This window comes from Nothobranchius furzeri, chromosome 5, assembly GCF_043380555.1.
Source record: "Nothobranchius furzeri strain GRZ-AD chromosome 5, NfurGRZ-RIMD1, whole genome shotgun sequence".
Classification (NCBI taxonomy): Eukaryota; Metazoa; Chordata; class Actinopteri; order Cyprinodontiformes; family Nothobranchiidae; genus Nothobranchius; species Nothobranchius furzeri.
Window position 1 is genome coordinate 74422131 of NC_091745.1, and position 18543 is coordinate 74440673.

At 44.6% G+C, this 18543-nt stretch overlaps 2 protein-coding genes across 7 annotated transcripts in view; one reads left to right on the plus strand and one right to left on the minus strand.

Moving 5' to 3' along the window:
* Nucleotides 1-16077, plus strand: part of ddr1 (discoidin domain receptor tyrosine kinase 1) — a 79735-nt gene extending 63658 nt beyond the window's left edge. For 3 of the 6 annotated variants that reach the window (XM_015950263.3, XM_054741060.2, XM_070551101.1), the window contains exons 10-20: nt 476-613; nt 2553-2606; nt 7073-7239; nt 7476-7683; nt 8501-8620; nt 11434-11735; nt 11808-11935; nt 13599-13796; nt 14577-14844; nt 15188-15337; nt 15712-16077. In XM_015950263.3, the coding sequence (XP_015805749.1) occupies nt 476-613; nt 2553-2606; nt 7073-7239; nt 7476-7683; nt 8501-8620; nt 11434-11735; nt 11808-11935; nt 13599-13796; nt 14577-14844; nt 15188-15337; nt 15712-15852 (1874 nt within the window). In that variant the 3' untranslated portion in view covers nt 15853-16077. The remainder of the gene's footprint in view (nt 1-475; nt 614-2552; nt 2607-7072; nt 7240-7475; nt 7684-8500; nt 8621-11433; nt 11736-11807; nt 11936-13598; nt 13797-14576; nt 14845-15187; nt 15338-15711) is intronic. The other 3 variants (XM_015950265.3, XM_015950267.3, XM_015950266.3) reach the window with 3 other exon arrangements.
* Nucleotides 1-16408, minus strand: part of cldc1 (C-type lectin domain containing 1) — a 182627-nt gene extending 166219 nt beyond the window's left edge. Inside the window, exon 1 of the mRNA XM_054741071.2 lies at nt 16362-16408. Within this exon, the coding sequence (XP_054597046.1) occupies nt 16362-16393 (32 nt within the window). The 5' untranslated portion in view covers nt 16394-16408. The remainder of the gene's footprint in view (nt 1-16361) is intronic.
* Between the last annotated feature and the right edge of the window lie 2135 nt (nt 16409-18543).

Genomic DNA, 18543 nt, shown 5'->3' on the forward strand with positions numbered 1-18543 from the left:
TGTCCTCCGCGTCGCTTCACCTGTGATCAGAATCAGCTCGGTAACAATCGGGTGACATGGGGACTTGACCCTGCAGGGATCAGACGTGTCTGGTTGGTTTCTGTCTTACAGATTTTAGATTAGTAAAGCTGCCAGTTGTTTCTGTATAAAGTGATTCTCATACCTGGAAGTGGAGTTTTGGCTCCAGCGGCTTCCTGTGTTCTAATCTGTAGGTGAACTGGTCTGCAGGATGAAATGGTCGAAGAGGCTGATTTAGGTTCAGGCGAGGGTCGCACGTTAGTCGATGCACCAGATCCTGCTCCAAAATAAAAACCAGAACATAATTAATTTTTCTGTAATGAATTGATTTTGTCTGCAGACTCAACCAGCTGTGACCGCAGAGTTCATCGACCTCAGAAGACGACCAGATTGTGTCATTTCAATTGGAAATTGTCTCATTTTTCTACCTTTGTCTTTTCCATCTTTTCTTACCCAGAGGACGCCAGAGACGCAGATTCAGTTCCTCATAATCATACGAAGCTTCCAGACTCCGATCCCTTTTCTTCTATAAACGTCACCTCCTCTGTTTCCACACCGAGCCACAGCTCCTTCAGCACCACCTCCAGGCCTTCTGGTGAGTTCTGCTCATCCGCTCTTCATCTTTGTCCTCCCACTCTTCACTCCTGTGTCATGTCTCTTTTTGGATTTTCCTCATTTCCCTCTTTCATCACTTAGTTTCCATGATCTCTCTCTTTTTTGTGAGCTTGACAGGAATTGACTAAGCCTTAAAACAACGTTCAGGAAGTTTCCCCGCTTCTCCCTCCTGCTCTTACAGCTGCAAACAACCCCGAAGCAGCCTTCTGTAGCTAGCGCTAACAATGAGCTAACTGTAACATGCGCCAACTGACATTAAAATAAGCCATAAAGTAAAAAGATCCAAATTTGTATTACTTACAAGTCCAGTAGCAACAAAGCCACCATCAGTCCATGACTTTTGGGCCATTCCCATCTGTACCGGGTCGGCCCGGGCCGGGTAGCCCCAGTTGGCCCCAGCCTGGCCCGGTTGATTCCACACATCCTTGTCTTAAGCCCATGTGGGCTGATTCTACCCACCAATCAGAGGCTTGCTCTAATGGAAGGTGTGAATGGGCTGATTCTACCCACCAATCAGAGGCTTGCTCTAATGGAAGGTGTGAATTTGCTGTCAGCAGTGGGCGTGTTGGCCCTGGTCGGCCTGAAGCAGTACCCCTTGGGAAGAGGGCCGAGAATGAGCCTTGGTTGGCCCGGGAAAATTCCAGGCCACCCAGATATGTAAACAACCTACGCTACCCGGCCCGGGCCGACCCGGTACAAATGGGAATGGCCCATTAGTAGCCTCCGTTAGCTCCCAGGCTGATGGTTACTCTGGTTTTAAATCCAATCAATCAATCAATCAATACTTTATTAATCCCAGAGTCCACCAATCGGGGGGGGGGTTCATAGCATCTGTCTGCAGTCCTTCGTGGGGGTTTTAGTTGCTTGCAGCTCAAGGCTAACAGGGCGTCGGATTCAGATAACAAGAATTTGTTTGGGTCAGGCTGAGATCATTTTCCTCTCTGCCTTCAGTCTTTAAACTGATCATTTCCAGTCCTTCAGTGAAACCAATTTTGGGTTTTTAAACCTGTCCATACCGTCCGGTGACTCTCTCCGAGATGACATCCATTTTGCGCACTAATACCTGTATCGCAGCTAGAACATTGTCCAGCTTACGATTCACCTCGAGTAGCGTCCCAGTCTGTGAAGTCTCCACACGGACGGTGCTTTCCGTGGGTGCGGGTCGCCCTCCAATCGCTCCAGTCTTCCCAAATTTCCAGAAAACCAGACATCCTCCCACTCCAATCAGGAGAAACCCAGTGATCATCAGGCCGAATATCCACACGTCTTCGATATCCTCCATGGACAGCTGGCTGAGGCATATGATCTTCCACTCCTTCCAGGAATCCAGCATATACCCCACTGGGTGTGTCCCCTGTGGACATGTGGGAGCCCCCTGCTCCGTTCTCATTGTTGAAAAAATCTTATTGATCGCGTTGAATGACCAGTTTATCCATGGTTAGTAAAAATAGTTTTTCAGAAGAAATGCAGAGAGGCGCTCTGTGGGCAGACAGGACAAAGAGCCTTGGGGAAAAAAAGATAAGGGAGTGAAAGATGGAAGTGTCTGTACCCCTTGAGTGCCTTGTGAAGAAAAAACAACCTCCAAAGACCTTTTCACTTATTTTTACTTCAAAACTCCACCATGATGCCAACAAAAAAGCTACATTCTTCTTCGACAGTGCCATCAAGTTGCTCAAACTTATGGCCCAAGAACCACTGAAACCAGTTTGAAAGCAGTAGCTTCAAGTGCTAAAAACTCTTTAGTGTTGCTTTATATTCTTAGTCAAACAAATCTTGCTTTTTTAATTGACTTATTGCAGCTTTAAACAGTTTTCTCTTGGATTGACACAATCCAGGTTTTCCTCCCCTCGTCCTCTTTTTGGTTCTTCATCACCTCTCTTCTCACACATTCCTTCTTTGTTCATCCTTCACTCCTCCAGATCCCTTTCCCGCCACCATCACGATGGACACCACTGGTAACTGGACTCTGTCAGGTGAGAGAGCAACAAACAAAGTTACAGTAAAAGCGTGAGAGCCGTCTGAGCTGGCCCTCCTCCAGGATCTTAAAACCGTCCCCATGTTCAGTAGACGCTTTGCAGTGTAATGGAGGCGGGATTAGAGGGACGGGATTTGGCTCCGGGTTCTGTCCCCAGAGTTTGGAGATAAACAGCTTGAGGAAACAACTCTAAACAGAGCTATAGTGAATTATATCTATGTACAATAACATCTTGGCTTCCTGCGGTCTCACAAACGGCATGTTTTGTTGGCGAGCTGGCTCTAGTCTACGCAGCTAAACAATAACAGGATTTAAAAATTAAAATAAAAGCTGGAGTGGTTTTCTGTGGCGTGTAGGCTGCTTCGTACTCACTGGATGTGGTTGGATGGCGCTGTCTGGTTTATTTATTATCCGTGTTGTGTTTAACTGACAGAAACAGAGAGACAAACAAAGGAATTGGGTTTCGTTCTGACATTTTAATGCATAAAACATCAGCTGGTGGATGTTTCCGTATGGACGCAGGTGCCTATATGTTGCACACACACACACACGTACATCCCCAACGGTCATGTTTTCCACGGTTCTCACTAAACAAGTCTGAGGAAAGTTCTCCATCCCTCCTGCGAACAAACCACATGTGACCTTGGCAGGTGGAAAAGTACAGGATGATTCTGTTTAACGCTCGACTACAAAGCAACAGAGAAGCAAAATCACGTTGAAGTGCTGTTTCCAAAGCAGCAGGGGATGAGAGGCTCTGGGGTTTCTGCATACTAATTGCACACTCACACAGACAATCAGATGTTGAGTAATTCTGCTGAAACCGTGTTGGTGTGTGACCCCAGCGGCGACTCTAAAAAAGAGCTAATGTTCACAAGCTCCACGGTGCATTTGCTCACTCCAGTCGGCGCTTGTTTATCCGCACGCCGAACCAAGCCCCTGTGCTGCTGAACTAAACCAGTGTGGGAACTTTCTGGAAAGACGAAGAATATTTTTCAACTCATTAAATTCACCCTAGTTGAATTTATAGAAAAAACAAACGAGTGGAATGAAATAAAAATTCACACTTTCTTGTCTTTTTTTTTTTTTTTTTTGAAGATGAGAATGTAATCAAAACGTGTGTGGAGCCAAGAGTTCAGGTGTTTCTGTTAAAGATGAACTTTCTGGTTAATGTTTATGAAGGTTTCACTGTTTCTTTCCTTTGTGAATGAATAAAGATGGAGAACAGAAGTAGGAAAACGCTATTCAAAACCATGCAGCTACACTGCAAAAACGAATTCCTTAAAAAAGCCACGTTTGTATACATTTCATCTTATTTTTAGTCTAATGGGCTCGACACACGGGAGGCGACATCGCCTCTCCTCCATTCATTTTCAATGAGACATGCGCGACAAAGCGATAATCGCGGGTCTCCCTCCTACCGAGCGAAACGCGAAAAACGTGTGTGTGAAATTTTGCGCTCGTGCACGTGTCGTGCACAGGCGACCCAGCGACACGATCCCAGAAAGTTTAAACATTTTCAACTTTTCATCGCTGTCGCTCGGACGAGGACCAATCAACGGAGGTTTCATTCACTGACCAATGAGCGGGCAGGATGCTCCGTACACCTCCGAGCAAACATGGAGGAGAAGTTGGTTATTATTATGTTTTCTATAGTAAAATCACAAGTAATATTTCACATAACTCTAGCAGCACCTTGTGAAACATCATATCTACCGCTTTATTAACTCTGAACCGCTTAAATAACCTTAATTCCCTCCAACCTGACACAGCCAAACAAAACAACGGAAGTTTCGATTTCGCCATGGAACAGAACGTGTAGACGGCTTTTCCGCTGCCTCGGATCGCCTTCCGTGTGTCAGGTAATAAAAGCGACAGCGACAAATTTCGCTGATCGCGGTCGTTTGTCGCCTCCCGTGTGTCGAGCCCATTAGAAGAAAAAAATTCTTCTCTAGAAAAACAGCTTTACTTAAAAGCCTCTTTTATAAGACAGACCATGCCAGCATGGCGTTGCAGGAATTTTGCGGCATTCGTTCCGCCTCGCTTGGTAGTAATATTGCTGTAATGGTCTGTCGTACGCGCCCTGGCGCAACAGAGGCAGATGTCATGATGACGTGGGGAGTTATTGCTGAGCTCCGGCTGGCAAATTTATTGAAAATGAAAGTAAACACAGGCCATGAGGTTTGCTTTTTGAACTAAATCAGCTGAGATGGCAAACTGGAGCGCCACAGAGCCTCTCTGTTAGAGCTGAAGCTCAGATCACCAGAGGCTGCACAGGGACTGATGGGGACAGGCACCTTTAGGAGCTGCTTGTTAAGAAAAAGTAACGATCACCGCTTCAGTCGCAATAAAAAGCAAGTTATGTCCAAGATAAACGGAAGTCTGCGGCAGCGCAGAGACCGCCCCCAAACCCCCTTTATGCCGCCATCACCTAACCTTTTATAAAATTGCCACGATTGCGCCACATTACCGCTACCATCTGATCTTATAAACAACCTTTATCCTCCCCAGGGAGCCGCGGAAAATCTCGTTTTGCAAACGCTACGGTCCTGTAAAAACGGCTAAAGTGACATTGTTTAGATTTTACCGTTATAATCCATCAAATGTTAAAAATTATGTCCAGTTGAAAAATATTGGCGGCTTTGTAACATGTAACTATAAAAATCAGGTCTAAAGTACCTAGTGCGCGGGTCTAGCGTCTTTGGGGGACGCCATATTAGACGCCAAATTCCTGTGCCTGTCGATGACGTCACACACTAGATGATTGGCTGGATGTACGACTTACAGAAGTTAAAGTACCGCATTCCAATGCATTTAGGCTGTAAGAAACACAAATTTAATAACAAAACTGCTAAACTCTTTCCAAAACATACGTGAAAGTAGAGAATTGACAGAGATGCACTATATTTTGGCGGAGCATTATTGCTGTAGTGTGATGACATCATCGGCAGGCGCAGGTCCTCGAGCAAATCTGGAAACCACAGCACCAGAAAACTACGATCGGCGCTGTATTCTCTCGATGGAGTTAAATAAAGGACCATCAAAGTCTGAGGAGTCACGCAAGGTTGCACGCTTTCTGCTCCACCGGTAACAACATTTACCGTTAAGCTTTTTAAGCTAGCGATGAGGTGTAAAACTATACTGAAATGTGTGTACTAGCGGCAGGAAACTACACACTGCCACTTTAAAATACAATACATATTCCTTAATATGATTCAAACTTCTCCCAGTGGGGTAAGCTAAAGCTGATTGGCTGGAATTTTTAAAACTAGCAAAAGAATCTACCGTATTTTCCAGACTATAAGTCACACTTTTTTTCATAGTCTGGCCAGTCCTGCGACTTATACTCCGGAGGAACTTATATACCAAATTATTTAGGCTATTCCGCGCTGCTACGGGCCGGCTCTGGACCAGGAATGAGCTCCCCTGCCCCTCTGGGAATAAGAAACCCACACAGCCATCACCTGCTGGAGACCGTGGCGCGCTGCTGCACCCTGGTGGTTTATACTGTTATTGTTGCCGGTACTTGTCTCGCAATGTGCAACGCTTGGTCTCAGATTTTGTAAGAAAAATAATAAAATTTCCCCCAAAATGCGACTTATACATGTTTTTTTCTTCATTATACATTTTATGGCTGGTGCGACTTATACTTCAGAAAATACGGTAAATTTTGATTTATTAGCTAGTTTTATTCATTCTAGCCAAGCAACATTTTGCTTACCTCATTGTTTTTTTTTCACTAAAAACAAAAATCTGAATTTAATGTATCTAATGTAATAAAAACCCTGAATTGTACATTTTTGCAGATGTTGAAACATCAAAGAAGCGCCCCACCCTGAAAAATAAAAGCACACAATCTTAAAAAACATTCACTGCCCTGGAAAAAGTCTAAGCTTCTAAGACTTTTGAGCTCATCACCTCACATTGTTCAACATTTTCTCTGAAACGGCACTCGCACAACATGTCATCTTTTAAAGGTCAACTTGACTCATATTTTAATGTTTGCAGTGGACTCCAGTAGGAAGGAATGCCTTGTAAGTCGTACTCTGGGAGAAAAAGAGCTCCAGTGCAACTGTATGAGGACGTAGAAGTGAGCTGGATCAGAGTTGGGCTGAACACGGCAGGATTTTGAGTCTCATTTCCTGATATTTGGACATCTCGACTCTGATTGGCTAACAGCAACACAACTCTGCCACTGACTCTTTTTGCTGTGCAATATTGATGTTTTATTTCCACAAATAACACAAGTCTGGAGGAGTTCTGCTGTGTGGTGGATTTGCTAATGCTAGTGGTTAGCTTCTGCTAGCCAAGACGTTCTCGACCTGTTTCCTGAACGCTAAACCAACAATTTAAAAGCTCAACTAACTTATTTTTCTCGTTTACAAGAGGAGGCTGAGGTAGAGATCCAGAAATATTAGCCAGATCACAAAAAAACAAACAATTAAAACCTTGTTTTGTATTTTATAGGAAGAAAATTCGCTGCCATCACTCCGAGGGCGGGATTTCCTGTAGCCAAAGATGACAGCAGCAACACGGCTATTCTGATTGGCTGCCTGGTCGGCATCATCCTGTTGCTCCTGGCTGTGATCGCGGTTATTCTTTGGAGGCAGTACTGGAAAAAGATTCTTGGCAAGGTGGGTCTGGATGAAGGTAACTCCGTCACGTCGCCAACTGAACATTTTGCTTGTTTTTTAGGCTCAGCTGTCTCTTTTTACCAGATTTTAAAGTGTTTTAGCAACAAACGGTGCAGCTGCATCTGAATTAGATCTGGAAATATGGCATTCGAAGATTAAATTCTGTATCTAGGGTTTGATCGTGCTTCTGTTTGGTTTCTGATGCGTTTAACTGAGCGACGTCTCTTCCCTCTCAGGCTCAAGGAAGCCTGTCCAGTGACGAGCTCAGAGTCCACCTGTCAGTCCCGTCAGACAACGTGGTCATCAACAACACGCATAGCTACTCCAGCCGCTACCAGCGCATACACACGTTCCCTGACGACCGCGAGCCGGACAGGGATGCGGAGGGAGAGTATCAGGAGCCCAGCGCTCTGCTCAGGCCAAGGGATCAAAGGGACAGCACAGGTAGGCTGTGTGCAGGATTACGTGCTGCAGCTTGCATTTTTCTTTCTTCGCTTAACAGACTGATTCAGAACTTGGGTATTGTGACATTTAAATAGCTGACTTGCTGCAAAATGGGCTGAGTATTTTGTGGTACCAGCTGCACACAGCTGGCGATAAATTAACAGGAAATGTGACACAGTGCCACCTTCCAGATGTCTTCAGATTCCTGCACTCGTGTTTGTGGTCTGGGCAGATTGCGCTGTTTGCATTCCCGTGTTTGTGCTTTTGCATGACAACTCAGAAATAAAGAGGGGAGAAGAAGAAATGATGTTGCCTGTGTTTCACAAAAACAGTGGTACTACGACACAATTCCCCACGCCAAACAAAAGTAAATCAAACCGAACACCCTGTGAGGAGGAATGACAACAAGATGATGCTCGGCGCTGAGGGGACACAATAGAGCTATTGTTCCGAGACAAGGGAAGACACAGGAAGGAGGGAAGAGAAGGAGAGGATTAAAAAAGGAAAACGCATTCCCTTGCTTACATTGTTCCACGGGAGGTCGGCATGCCGTCTTTACTAGGCGCCTGCAAGAGTTGGAAATAACACAAGCAACAAATGTTCCAGTGTTGGTTTTTGTTTTGATTGTGTTAACTCGCCTGTTCCTGAGATGCTCCCTGTGTCAGCCATCTTTATTCATCAGAAGCAAAACCATAAGCTAACCATGCTAATGATTCTGTTTGATCCATTGTCATGATGGTGTGTGTTCCCCTCGTGTGTTTGTCATTGCCTGTGTGTGTGTGTGTGTGTGTGTGTGTGTGTGTGCGCACCCCACCAGCCTTGCTGTTAAACGTCCCAGCCTATCACCTCCTCCTACCAGATCACAGAAAAGGATGCAGAGCCCTAGTGGTCCCGAGCTCCACACAGGCTCAAGAAAAGAGGCTGAATGTGCCCCAGGGTAAGAGGCCTCCAGCTGGGCCAACACGGTCCGGACAAGCCCCCGCCTCACTATCCAGCTGCTTTCTGGGCCAGTAGATGGAAGTAGTCTCGCTCTAACCAGCGTTTTATTTTCTGTGCATGCGTTTGACCTTCAGTTACTAACACAACCTCTCCTTCTCACTACAAACAACTCTCTGTTTTGTTGGAAGGGAAAGTTTGGCTCCTGGGGAACTTAGAAGCTCATTAGTTTCTTTTAAACTTGGACGAATTTTCACGTTTAGCATCAGAGGTCAAAGGTCAATCAACCATCGCAGTCAGCGGAAATGTAAGCTGATCTTTCTCCCCCCCGCTGGGGATAAAATTAAAGATTAAGATTAAAGTCCCATTTAGTCGTCACACACACACACAGGTGTGTGGTGAAATTTATTCTCCGCATTTGACCCATCCCCTGGGGGATGGGGGGAGCTGCAGACAAGCCGCGCTCGGGAACTATTTGGTGGTTTAACCCCCCAATCCAACCCCTTAATGCTGAGTGTCAAGCAGGGAGGCATTGGGTCCCATTTTTTCAAAGTCTTTGGTATGACCCGACCAGGAGTCGAACCCCTGATCTCCCGATCTCAGGGCAGAGACACTACCACTAGACCACTGAGTCGGTCAATCAAGCTATTGACAGGTTAGAAGTACCGCCCCTTTTCTCACACGTGTAGCTGAAAACAAATACGGCGCAGACTGACAACAAAACATCAACGAAACTCAGATAAGCATCGTCTCACGGCCTTTTGCAAAGTTCGCATTCCAGTTGAAACTACTTATCAGAGCACTTCGTTAAATGGTCTGTATTTGATATAGCGCCTTCTAGAGCCCTGGAACCCCCCCAAGGCGCTTTACAACACAGTCATTCACCCATTCACACACTGGTGGGGATGAGCTACGATGTAGCCACAGCTGCCCTGGGGTGCACTGACAAGAGGCGAGGCTGCCGAGCAAAGTGGTCACCAGTCCCTCCGACCACCACCAGCAGGCAAGGTGGGTTAAGTGTCTTGCCCAAGGACACAACAACAGCGACAGACTGAGCGGGGCTCGAACCTGCAACCTTCCAATTATGGGGCGAGTACTTACCTCCTGTGCCGCCGTCGCCCAGTTTCCTACGTAGGAAAACCCAGCAGATTGCATCAAGTTGACCCGTCCCTTGTGGTCTGCTTCTACAAACGTGTTAAGAACGATTGTGATTGGTCAATGGCTGCATGCAGTACGTGTCAGGTCCACAAAAGGTTTTAACGTCGCCTTCCTAAATGCATCACACAAGAACCTGTGTGAGTGACTAGCATCTTACCTGTTGTAGCTAGCTCTTACAATCCACTTTGAGCTTGACTCTGCTCAGACTAGCTGTTAGCTTATCAGTCCCATCAGAATCACGCCTGTTCCCAAACTGAGGCTGTCGAAGGAACCATCTACAACGCGTAAGATATTAATTGATTATAAGTTTTCCCTTTTGTTTTATGGCTACGAGGATAAAGTATGAACCAGGCTGTTGCCATGACAGCAGCTTCGCTTTCTTTTGTTCCTTAAAAAAATAAAACATGAGTAGTAAAAGCCAGCAGTGAAGCCATGTCATGATTTGGGTTCTGCCTTTTCTATCTTGTGAAGAAGCTTTTGTACCCTGATGAGGTGGTTTTCATCAGGATAACTAAATCTCCAACAGTCAGTGAGAAGTTCATTAGTGTGAAGTGAATTATGTAGTCTGGCCTTGACAGTCATGAGATCCTAACTGAATTTAAATCCTCAGACCGGAGGAAACTAAAGAAATGGCCAAATTCTTCTAGTTTTTGTCGTTTAGCTCAAAGACGTCCACATCGATCCTCATGAACTCCCCCTAAGTACTAAACCCTCATAATTCTAAATGCTTTGGTTTAACTCGCACAGTTATGATGCGTTGGCTGTGGCGGCGCGTGAATCTGGGCTGGACGGAAAACGTATCAAGTCCCGTAGTGTTTCAGAGGTAAACCAACTTGGTATTCCAACCCTACCCTCCCTACTTGATTCATTTGCTGTCAGAACCTCTCGAGAGGCGCTGGTGTCAAACGCTAAATTATTATCTCTTAGAAGTGTTTCAATTTTATCGGCAAGTACAGCAGTAGGTTCGAATTAATTCTAATAAACTAGGAAGACTGCAGCTAATGAGCGAAGGAGGATTTATTCCTCGGAGTGCTCGTTGTTGTTCCTGTTTAACAGCGTGGGTTATCCTGTAGTCCCGATGCAGGGACAGAAATAAACACCACTTCATGCAGAATTATGAAGCAGACAATATTTTCTCTCAGGGAAAATTGGTATTCTTTACTAGAAGGCAATTATATTACACACCGGTGGCCATCTGACTTTTTAGATTCTCCACCATCACTCGGGAAAACCCGGATGAAACAAAGATAAATGTGCCGATGGGACCGGAGGACGCCGAAACGAGGAAAGTGTTCAGAAAGCCTGCTCGATGTAATGGATGGTGATTCAGACACACTGATGTCTGGCTATTTCAGTGGGACGGCGCTTTCTCTGCATCGTTTCTGCTGTGGCTCAGCATCCCGGCAGATGAATGGTTTTCTATGACATTAAATAATCTTTCTCCGGGCCAGAAAAGCTGAATCTGTAAACTCTTTTTATCTGAGTGGGATTTTTTTTTTTCCTAAGTTTGCTTCTAGTTTGTGTGAAAACCTAAAACGATTCATATTTAAATGCAACTCCTCTAAATCCAAACGATCTCTTCATAACAAACGGATTTCACGTCGTTTGATTCTGTTTAATCGTCTCATTTCATCCACCTCTCCCTTCTGTCACCAGCGTGTGGGTTGGACTTGGACATGGAGAAAGGTTTCGCCTCCGCACAAGAAGAGCCGCCTCCCTATCCTGGGTCTCCTCCTTACCCGTCTTTGTCTCCACCTGTCTCTCCCCCTCTTCCTCCAAGTGTCCCCCACTATGCAGAGGCAGACATAGTGAGTCTGCAGGGTGTGAGCGGGAACAACACCTACGCCGTACCTGCCCTGGCCTCCTCCAGTCCGGGGGCCGACGCCACCCCTCTACCCGAGCTGCAGCGCCAGTGCCTCGTCTTCAAGGAGAAGCTGGGAGAGGGACAGTTTGGGGAGGTGAGAACTGAAGCAGTTATGGGTGACGGTCTGAGTATTGGGTATGAATGTCTGTGTGTTTGTTGGTCAAAGGTGCACCTGTGTGAAATCGAAAACCCCCAGGACCTTCCAAACTTGGAGTTCCCCTTTAATGTGAGGAAAGGTCGCCCTCTGCTGGTGGCTGTGAAGATACTGCGCCCAGACGCATCTAAGAATGCCAGGTTACTGTCGTCTCTCTCTCTCACACACACACACACAGACACACACACTCACCTACACACACACACGCGCACACACACACACACACGTTCACAGCTTTCCTCTGTTTTTACAGCTTAACCCTCTTTTCACACCTCCCATACGTCCAGCTGTAATGCTCCCATTAAATATCGTGTTTCTTGAACATCAGGTAGGATTTAGCAGAACTCGACTGGTTATTTGTCGTTTGGGAGGCAAAGAAAATGTCACAGATCTGCAGCAGCTTAAGGGATTTAGCTCTTAGGGCAGAAAAATGTGCCTCAAGACTCCAGCGAGGGGATTAGGGTTCATTTACGTCTTTATTTTGCACACAAATGTAATTTTAACTTTTAAAATTCACTTTGTTCATCAGAGCATGACTGCTAAACTAGGTTAGCTGTACGTAGATTCATAAAAATAATTTAGGAGTAATCTGAATATCCAAATTATTCTTTTATAACTCCTGACACAATTTATTTCTGGGTTACGGCTGTATAAACTGGTGTAGAGAGAACATGGTGGTAGTAAGTTTTGGATTTTCACTCAGCAGTCAGATTTTATTTTAGTTCCATCCATCTAATTTCATTTGCTTATCTGGGGTCGAGAGCTCCAGACTTCCCTCTCCCCAGCCACTTGGGCCAGCTCCTCTGGGGGAATCCTGGTCTTCCCAGGCCAGGTGAGGGACACAATCCCTCCAGCGTGTCCTGGGTTTTCCTTTGGGGTTGGACGTGCCCGGAAAACCTCACCAGGGAGGCGTCCCGGAGGCATCCTGACCAGATGCCAGAGCCTCCTCAACTGGCTCCTCTCGATGTGGAGGAACAGCGGGTCTACTCCGAGCCCCTCCCGGATGATCGAGCTTCTCACCCTATCTCTAAGGGAGAGCCCGGCCACCCTGAGGAGAAAACCTTTTTTTTTTTTTTGGCCGCTTGTATCCGTGATCTCTCTACCCAAAGCTCGTGACCATAGGTGAGGGTAGGAACGTAGATCGACCAGTAAATCTGGAGCTTCATCTTCCAGCTCCGCTCTCTCTTCACCACAACAGACCGGTACAACGCCCACATCGCTGCAGACGCAGCACCAATCCGCCTATCGATCTTGCGCTCCAGCTTTCCCTCACTCGTTAACAAGACCCGAGATGCTTAAACTCCTCCACTTAAGGCAGGACCTCATCCCTGATCCGGAGAAGGCTTTCTACCCTTTTCCGACTCGGTACCGTGGTCTCGGATTTAGAGGAGCTGATTCTCATCCCAGCTGCTTCACACTCTGCTGCGAACCGCTCCAGTGAAAGCTGGAGATCACTTTCTGATGAAGCCAACAGGACCACATCATTTTAGTTAGCTTGATGATTTTCTTTTCAAAATCACAAATGTGTGTTCTTTGCAATATTTAAATTAGCAAGAATAATAATTAAAAAAGAAAGCGACTAAAGCCGATCTCTAAAAATCTCTCAATAAATAACGCCTCCAAAGAAATCTGAGGTGATTCATCAGGAAAGGACACAAAAAACTTTCCTCCTGATCTACTTGAAAGTTGGCCTGAGCTGTTAAATAATTTTTCATTTCATAACTGGTTTGAATCCCCAGATTTTAAGAAATCCTTTGCAGACATTTCTATTTATCTTCTCCCATTCCCTTTTCCTACTCGTAGGAATGACTTCCTGAAAGAGGTGAAGATCCTGTCTCGTTTGAAGGACCCAAACATCATCCGGCTGCTGGGCGTGTGTGTGAGCAGCGATCCCCTCTGCATGGTCACTGAGTACATGGAGTGTGGAGACTTGAACCAGTATCTGTCCCAGCGAGTTCTACTGGACAAAACTGGGCCTTTACACAACACGCCCACCATCAGGTAACACGATCATTTAAGAAGACGACACAAATATGTTTTACATTTAAATTTGTTCCTGTTTTGAATTTAAATTAAAGCTGGTAATTGATTAAAATCAATTAACTAATTAATCGAAAATCTGAAAAAAATTAATCGCAATAAAAAATAATTCCAGAAAAAACAAGCAAGAAACATGCAAAAATATACAAGAGAGGTTCATTTTATTTAGAAAGTGCATAACTTGTTGAAGTGTGTAAAATCCCTGATTACTGTTCTAACAGAGAAAACCTAAAATCAAATCCAGTTTCTGTTCAAAAACATTGTTTGAAAAAGTCTGTTGTAGGGATGGGTACCTTTGACATTTGTATCGAGTCGGTACTAATTCCCGGTACCTAGGAATCGATTCCGGTACTTAACGGAACCAATTTTAGATACTTTTGAGTGTTTAATATTTTAATTCTCTTTTTATAATTAAATATATTTTTCTCAATATATAACCATATTTGATAAATATCACAATAAATAACATACAACTGTTTGTATTTTAACATCGTCCTCAAGTTTACTATATTAATGTCTGTGTTTATTGTCTGATTTTGTGCCTCACTAAATTAATTTTCAATATAAAAGTAGCTTTTGGGCAAATTTTCTTTTTTAATCTATTAAAATGCGATTAATCAAGATTAATTAATTACAAAACCTCTTATTAATTAGATTATTTTTTTAATTGAGTCCCACTCTTAAAAAGTAATTCTCAAACTTCTGTGGTAATCTTACTTTACTGGTAATCTTTTGTCCCAGTTACCCAGCCCTCATCTCCATGGCCAGCCAGATTGCATCGGGAATGAAGTTCCTGTCGTCCCTCAACTTTGTGCACAGAGATCTGGCCACTCGTAACTGTCTAGTCGGGGGTGAGAAGGGTGAGAGCGGAGATGATCAAGGCAGCGAGCGTCACATCAAGATAGCAGACTTTGGCATGAGCAGAAACCTGTATGCTGGAGACTACTACAGGATTCAGGGCAGAGCCGTGCTGCCGATACGATGGATGGCCTGGGAGTGCATACTCATGGTGAGCACACTCAAAAAAGATTCAGAACCCTTTTTTTTTCATCTGTGCATCATTTTATCCACACATTTGTGCAGGTTGGGTCCTTACGGGTCACTAAAAACACAAAAATACAAGGAAAAGAGCTGATGAATCATTAATGAGGCAGAAACTCTTAATGTGTCATCTCGCACCTTTGATGATAATGGTGTTTACAATCATTTTGATGCTAATGGAGTTTCTGATTTTGTATGTGTGTGTGTGTGTGTGTGTGTGTGTGTGTGTGTGTGTGTGTGTGTGTGTGTGTGTGTGTGTGTGTGTGTGTGTGTGTGTGTGTGTGTGTGTGTGTGTGTGTGTTCGTTCTCAGGGTAAGTTCACCACTGCCAGTGACGTGTGGGCCTTTGGGGTCACTCTGTGGGAGATGCTGAGTGTTTGTCAGGAGCAGCCATACTCCAACCTCACAGATGAACAAGTCATCGACAACGCTGGCGAGTTTTTCAGAGACCAGGGCAGACAGGTACAAATACACACCTACACCAGAATCTGCTCGTGGGATTTTCACATTTATGCTGAATTCAGACAACCGCTTTAAAACACACCATAGTCTGAACATGCAGGTGACGACGTGGAATAGATGTGTACAAAAATATCGCCTGCATTAAAATTCTACCCCTTTGGGCCCGAGCGTCTTGAGTGATTAAACTGTGATTAATCGAGATTAATTACACAACCTCTAATTAATTAGATTAATTTTTTTATAGAGTTCCGCCCATAATGTATGTATGTATGTGTGTGTGTGTGTGTGTGTGTGTGTGTGTGTGTGCGTGCGTGCGTGCGTGCGTGCGTGCGCGCACACACCTCATCACGTCTCTCTCCTGGTTTATCTCTCAGGTATATCTGAGCCGACCAGCTGTGTGTCCTCAGGGTCTCTATGAACTCATGTTGAGCTGCTGGAACAGAGACTGCAAGCTTCGCCCATCGTTCGCCTACATCCACTCCTTTCTCACGGAGGACGCCATGAACATGGTTTAAAGTTTAAAAGCAAGGAGGGAGGGGGTGAAGACTTGTTTGCTCACTCATCTGCGAGATGATGGGTGTGGGTGTGTTCACAGGAGGAGCAGGATGCTGGATTTTGTATTTTGTACTTTTCAGGTGGATGGGGGGGCTGAGACACCGCTGGTTCGGTTTTAATTCCACCTCAGACCCCAAAGACTTTTGAAAGGTGACCGTCTGAGCTACATCTCGTAGCTGGTGGTGGGTTTTCTCTTGTTCTGTAGCCATAATCATGCATCACAAACTAGAATATGAACGGATTTAACCTTTATTTTAGCATCTTAAACGCTGCATGCAGGAGAACAGGTGCATCAAAGATCCCCTGCTGCACATGACTCACAAACTTTAAACTGAACACCTGTTGCTCTGAGGTGAAACGGCACACACAGGGATTATCTGGTATTTATAGCCCCAAGCATGGTCTGTAATTCAGTGAGATTACTCCCATCTCCGCCCCCTCCTCTTACCCTGTCGGGTTGGTTCATCTCATCCCCGTACTCCTGAGAACTGCAACCTCCATCTTTATCAGGAAAAAGTTCCAGAACCATCTTTGAGAGACAGAGCCCGTGCATGTGGTACCAGATGGACTCCATGGAGAAGACACAAGTCTGCAGCTTCTGCTGATGATCAGATGTGACTACGTTCCCCAGCAGAGTGAAAATGCAGATGGTGAAAGGCACACGGGACTCCTTTAAATATTTAAATGAACTTTTTCAAATCTATTATTTTTATTTCCTGTATCTGGCTGTGACTCGGTCAGAGGGGATGCATTTAAAATTCCACAACCAGCTGCACTTTACCCCACATGCATTTCCCGGCCTGTGACCCAACTTCTCCCTCCTGGTCGTGAATGATTCCTGATTGTGATGCAAGAATTTTTACTTTTCTTTTTCATTCGTTTTTTTTTTCACAGAGAAAATTCACAAATCTCAGCCAAAACCTGCAAACCCATAATGCAGCAGCGCCGAACCGTTAGATGTAAAATATTGTTTAAAACAAACTGGAATGGCATTCTGACTTCGTTTATAATGTGTGTAAAGGAGATGTTACTCCGTAATCCATTCTTCCAAATACTTTACTGTAGTTTTCTTTGGCATTATTCAGATTGGGAATTCTGCGATTCCTGGTTTAGTGCGAGAGTTGATCTCTGAGACGTTTTGGAGTCGGTGCTTCTGGCTTCCCGTCTGTAGAGCACAGGAAACCAGACCTGACATTGTGGGCTATGCATGCATAGTGACTCATTCTGATACACTGTGGTTCAAGTTCAGAGTAAAAGGTGTATGTGTCGTCACATTAAAATAAAAACAACCTCTGCTCCTGATATGGTGTTAAAATGAGGTAAATCGTCGTAAAACAGTTGAACAGTCAAAGGCAGAAGTCGAGGAGTAAACCAGCTGATGATCATGTAGCCTATGGAAACACATTTATCATATGTTGAGGAATTTCTTCTTCAGCGAAGGGTATTACCCACAAGCCATTGCTGTGGGGAAAAAGGCTCAAGGGTCTTTTATGGAAATATGTATCTTCAAATGACAGTAGTTCGTTTTAGGATGATTAATTGATGCTCTGAATGTTTTAGACGAAGCAGAAATTAATGTAAACGCATTTCAAATAGTTGGTTGTTCGTTAAAAAGTTTTTAATAAAGGTTTTTTAAAAAGTAGCACCGAGACCAGCATCCCCGGCATGCGTTGCGATCGATGACCCAATGCTCCCCGTCTCAATTCGGCAGTCATTTGCACACTTGAGCACCTCGCACTCGAAGCCTTACTGCACACTTTCTCCAAGTGCACTTCACAAAAGGCCGTAGGGCGCAGTGCAAGGATTGGGATTGGGCCTAAATCCTACTGCGTTTTGTTCATCTCTCCCCAGGCTAACTGCTACTTCCTGAAACAAGAGCACCAGAGCTTTTATTCCAGAAATCGACTCACGAGTCATTCTAGTCATACTAGAGACCACTGGAAAGGTGCTGGAAAAAAAACGAGTGAACTTGGCCTTTAAACATCTCTACTTTGACCTCTCCCTCCGAAGGTTGTGTATGGAAGCCCATTCCCGCCACTCGGATAAAAAAAATACTATCTCATAATGAAATATTATCTCATAATAATGAGATACTATCTCATAATAATGAGATAGCTAAGTCATAATTATGAGATAATACTTTATTTTTTATCTGAGTGGCAGGAATGGGCTTCCATAGTTGTGTGTTTCATGAGTCTTGTGGTTTGCTCGGATGTGACTTTGCAGAACTAAAGCATGTTATCCTTTTCAAAGAGAAGTGGTTTTCTTATGAAAACTTAAAAAAAACGTTTTTTTATCGTATTCCTAAGAGCTTTTTAATTTGCTGACATTTAACTGAAGACTGGAGATCTGAAGCTTTTTAGTAATTTCTCTGAACAAAACCTGTCCTGACCTTACAGAAGCCTGCTGGTTAAATTACATAAGTTTACTTCCTGTAGGACTGTAAGTTGTTTTAAAATGACGGATGGACGGGCGAAAGCAATTACTGTCCATAAGTACACGTGCAGACCAGCAGCTGGCTTAGATTTGCAGGTCCTGCCTTCCTTCTGCATGTCCTAAAACAGGTAAAAGACACGTTTTATTAGGATTTACCTCATTTTAAACTCTGCATTTACAAGAACACTTTAAAGAGGGTGTGTTTATTTTACTGT